Here is a 5016-nt window from a genome sequence, read left to right as displayed (position 1 = left end):
ATTCAAATTAGTCTAATTTTAATATAAGACATTTTAATTCTTTAAGTTTTAAAGTATATAAAATAATTTTTTATTAAATAATATAGATTTTTTTAATTTGATTAGTTTAGACAAAATAATTATTTTTAATTTTTTTAGAGATTGTTTTTTATATTTTCAAATTGTTAAAAAATTGTTTTGTATTTTATTTTTTCGAATTAAATTAAAAAAAATTATATTATTTAATAGAAATAAACGACTATAATTTAAATAATATAATTTTTTTATACTCACTTACATGCCATCTTTCACTGGTAACTTAAAAAAAATAAAAATAAAGAGACTATTTGATGTATTTTAAAATTTAGAAAATTAAAATATTCTATTTAAAAAATTGGATGGAATTGATTTGGATAAAAAACAGAGGGGCATAAATGTCAAATGAGAATGCATGGTGTATATAATTGAACTCCCGAGCAATCGTTGTGGGTTGGAGTTTCTACCTTGACTGTACCCATTAACGCTTGCTTCTTCGTCTCCTCGTTCTGCCTCCATCATTTTTGTCTATTGGGATTGAGTTCCAACTTGGATCTATCTCTATTTTTTTTGTAAGTTCTTCTTTTCTATGTTTAACTCTTCATAAGGGAATTTATTCACTTCGTTGACTAATTTTTACACTCAATTTTTGGGAACAATTTCCGGCTTGGAGCTTCGTGGCCTTGGATTTTTATGATTTTGTGTGTGGTGTGATTTCAAGTCAAATTGCATAATTTTATTTTATTTAATCTTATTTCGTTTCGAAGCATTATAGCTTGAATTGAGCTAAACTCCAAGAACAATCTTATCGGGAAGGTTCAAGTTCAGGGAAAAGTTTTAATCTTTATTGCTTTTATGCTTTGTTTCTGCTGTTTTCAGAACCAGGAGTTGCGAATTCGTGTAAATTACGATATTTCTGATGTTGAGATTTCGTTGCAGGTTGTTAAATACAAATTAGGTTTTTGGGTGGTGAAGGAGCAGCGGTGGCTTTTCTATAAAATTGGTTAAGCAGAAAACAGCATGCGGTGGTGGCTTAGTCTTTCTGTTGATGTATTCCGAAAAGGCATTTCTTTAAATCTCTATTGCAAAGTGATCCTGTAATTTGTGTTCTATAAAATCTTTACCATCTTTTTTCTCTCAACCAATTTTCACCTGCATCATTTTCCATGGGGTCCAATTTCTTTGTTGTTGTTCCTTGCTATGTCCGTCAGATTAGCTGAAGGGACAGAAAAAAGAAGGAATAGAAGAATCTTATTTTCTTCTCTAAAGCAAATATATTTTAGGTGTCATTAGTTAGAGTTAGGGTTTTCCTTCTTTAGGTGGTTCTAGTTGTACCTTGTATTACTAGTAACTGCAGTGGTGGTGTTCATATAAACCTTTTGTTCTGGAGTGGTGGTGTTCAGATTAGTTGTCTTAAGCAAGATTGTTTGGTTGTTCTATTTTGAATTGAGGAGGGTTGGGAGGGGAGGGGGAATTAGTTATTATGGTGTGCCAAGCAGCAAGTCATACGAAATTTCGGGCATTGAAACATGAGAATGGAATCGCGGGTTGCTCCACCATTATAGTTAGAGTTATAGCATGCTTTCAACCTCTCAGAGAATGCCAGGTATGTGAATCAACACTCGTTGACCAACAGTTTCGATATATTCATTGTTTTCAATTGTGCACTTGTTAAGTTGTTATGATTTGTTAGTAAATATATCAAAACCTGTGTTTGTATGTTGGCCAGGCTGAATATTTCCGTCATTTGCTCAAGCCAATCACGTAGAGTATTTCGTGTTATTCTGTTTTGGTGGGTTGGTTATTGGTTAAGCCAGTATTTTTAGTTATTTGCTTTGTTCGCGAAAGAAGTCTTTGATAAGCAATAGGTCTTGCGTCAAAGTCATTTTTCTTCAGGTATATTCTGCAATATCATTCATTTAGCACTGGCTGTTTTCTTGAATCAATGAATCGTTACTGATGTCATAGCATGTGTTTCTATAATGTTTAGGTGATTGTTATTGATTGAATGGGAGAAGATTGTGGAACCTGGTTACCGCGTATGCAATTTGGTTGGCAGTCACCCAATTTGGGTTCCTTTAGTGTTCCCCCTAATGCGTGGAAGCAAAATGGTATTTCTGCCACTGCCGTGAACTCTGGCATCAATGTCATAGCAAGGAATGAAACAATGCCAGCTTATGAGTCACCTTCAATGCCCAATTTGCCATTAGGATGTTCTAATGAACCCCATCCTTGGTTTTATTGTTTGCCTCGCTCTCGACAGGAGTTTACTCCTGCTCCAAACTTTGCTGCTGAGGAAAAATTCCTTGCCGATCGTGTAAAAGGTTTGAGGGGCAAATTTGCTCCTTATGGTGAATCAGGCTCCCCTCAGAAGCAATTCCTTGTTATTGATCAGACGGGTGGTCAAACAACTGTTGTTTATAGTTCTAAGTTTGGGAGTCCCAATGAGTGCCTTGCTTCTTGGCATTCAAAATTGCACGGCACAAACTATTTGAATGGGGAATACCCTTTGGGAAAAGAATTGAGCCATCCGAATGGGCCACTTGTGGATGATAAAGGGGATGAGAATCTGGGAACTGGTGTTGAAAGCGAGATGCATGAAGACACGGAAGAAATTAATGCATTGCTTTCCTCTGACAGTGATGGTTATTCTACGGGGAATGATGATGACGACGATGAAGTTACCAGCACAGGGCATTCTCCAAGTACAATGACCAATCTTTATAACCACGGAAAATTTGGAGGAATTGAAGAAGTTGCAAGCTCCACTGGGAGAACAAAGAAGAGGAAGCTATTAGATGGTTATCATGATGGCTTACAATTTATTGGTACTACCGATTCTTTGAAGTCGAAGAACAAATCCTTTGCAATGGAAGATGATGCCGAATCGAGATGTTCCAACTGCTACAATGGGAGATCTGAAGAAACGGATTCCTTGTCAGTTAACAAGAAGATGAGAAAGGAGAAATTACGAGAACTTTTGAATGTTCTTCAGAGCATGATTCCTGGTGGCACGGACAAGGACAGGGACCCGGCTATGCTCTTGGATGATGCCATACGCTGCTTGAAAGCCATGAAAGTTGAGGCTAAAGAGCTTGGACTCAAGTGATTCCAGTTAACCGAACATGTCCTTATTTTTAAGCCCTATATAGAATTTGTCTATTGCTGATTCTTGGTAGAATCTGCTGAATAAAACAGAGAGTTCTATGTTAGGGAATTTCCATGGTAAGGTTTACTCAGCAAAGTACAGCTCTGAAGTACGAAACATGGAATGTGATTGGCCTGAACTCCACTCAGAGAAAGTAGTACTAAAGAGGATAGAGTGATGGGGGCCAGTCTTAAATCCTCTTTTCTTTGCATCCTTTTCATGGCTATTCCTTTGGGGTTACTATTGCCTTTTCTCAGATGGAAGAAACTTTCATCAAAGCTTTAAGGAGGGGCCGCTTGCACTTATTGTCACAAATTATTTTTATTCCACTTGATGATCCAGCAACATCAGCCACTTCTAAGGGATGTATATGTGTGTTGCATTGTTTTTTTTTTTGTTAATATCTTTGAGCTTGTGTTGTGTGTTTTGTTTTTTGGATGTGTTTTGTGTTGGTATTAGTGTTAGTGTTGTCTCTTTGCCAGGGTATTTACGTAGCATGCACACATTTAATGTCAAATTGATATGATATGAGAATAATAATAATAAAGTGATGTGTTTGTGTTTCGGTTTTCTTGAAATTTGGATGATTCATATCACACCAATGTATATTGATGAAAAGCTTTATATGGGACCACAGGGTTGAATTAACATGCAATGTGTGTTTGAACTTTGAGGAGTGGTGAATGGTAGGGACTAGGGACCCAACAAAAGAAGCAATCTTGTACAGTGTTTCTATTGAGATGAATTGAATCAATTGATCTTCCGCTGCATTGAAAGCATGTCCTTATTTTCTCTATTTTGGGCCGATGACAAAGGGTTGTGACCTAAGTAATTGAATTTTACTTTATTTTTTTCAAGAATTTAATTCTGATACAGTAGAAAGTAATTTTACACGTGTTGATTGTGTAAATTATCATTCAAAAGAACGAATGTAATTGCAAGACTGTATAAATTTTTTTTCAAATTGAAAATTTTTTGGGGTGTTTTTTCAAATTTAAATTAAATAATTAACTTCACATTGGAAGAAGAAAAATGAAGGAGGTGTTTGTTTTGTGGTGGTTAATGGGCCATGATGAGTTGATAACTCAACATATGGGACCCCCAACCCTGAGATGCAATTACCATGGCTTGGTGGACCAATATTGTGGTCCTAATGATGATTGAATTAGGCCTCCCACGCTTTTCTTTACATTTATTTGTCTTGCACCAATGCCGAAATCCGTAACGAAAAAGAAGGTAGCCCAAATGAGAAAAAAGGTCCAGCCCAAAAACAACAAAAGAAACTATATTTCTTACATTTATTTATTTATCTACACATTTAGGTATTTTTGTCATCTAAATCCAACTAAATTGACACAAGTCCAAAAAAATCACTTTCATTTCAGAGAGCGATTATACACGTGTCTAAAAAATTCTATACAAAGACATTTGGTGTTCGCGCTCTGCAAATTCTATACAAAGACATTTGGTGTTCGCGCTCTGCAACATGAACAGATACCATCTTTCGCTCAAATTTAAAACCTCTTTTAAAATCTCGCAACAAACCATCAAAATTTCGGCTAAAACTCAAAGAAAGAAAGGAAGAAAGATAATTGAAGGTACGCAGTTCGTCTTCTCTCTCTTGCGAAATAGTAGATATAGTTAAAAAAAAAGAAAAAAGAAACAGTAGTTCTCTTTATAGTATACATTTTGTGATAACTATACTCGTTCGGTGTTATCTAATTAATATTGATAATCTTTCTGGATATAAAATAGATTTGCATATGTTTTGGTTAATGATTGAGTCTCGTTTCTCTGGATTTCGTACAATTAGGTCATAAAATATATTTGTACTGCTTCTAGTGTCATTTATA

At 35.3% G+C, this 5016-nt stretch overlaps 1 protein-coding gene across 1 annotated transcript; it reads left to right on the top strand.

Annotated features, from left to right (window-relative positions):
* Positions 1–461: 461 nt before the first annotated feature.
* Positions 462–3741, top strand: LOC107606193 (transcription factor bHLH143). Its single transcript, XM_016308197.3, has 4 exons — positions 462–587; positions 955–1621; positions 1745–1911; positions 2006–3741. Exon 4 carries the CDS (start codon positions 2024–2026, stop codon positions 3122–3124), a length of 1101 nt encoding a protein of 366 aa, XP_016163683.1. The 5' UTR covers positions 462–587; positions 955–1621; positions 1745–1911; positions 2006–2023; the 3' UTR covers positions 3125–3741.
* Positions 3742–5016: the final 1275 nt, after the last annotated feature.

Source organism: Arachis ipaensis, chromosome B7 (assembly GCF_059453495.1).
Source record: "Arachis ipaensis isolate K30076 ecotype BB chromosome B7, ASM5945349v1, whole genome shotgun sequence".
Taxonomy (NCBI): Eukaryota; Viridiplantae; Streptophyta; class Magnoliopsida; order Fabales; family Fabaceae; genus Arachis; species Arachis ipaensis.
The sequence above is the reverse complement of the archived record's forward strand: the minus strand, read 5'-3'. Positions and strand labels throughout refer to the sequence as shown.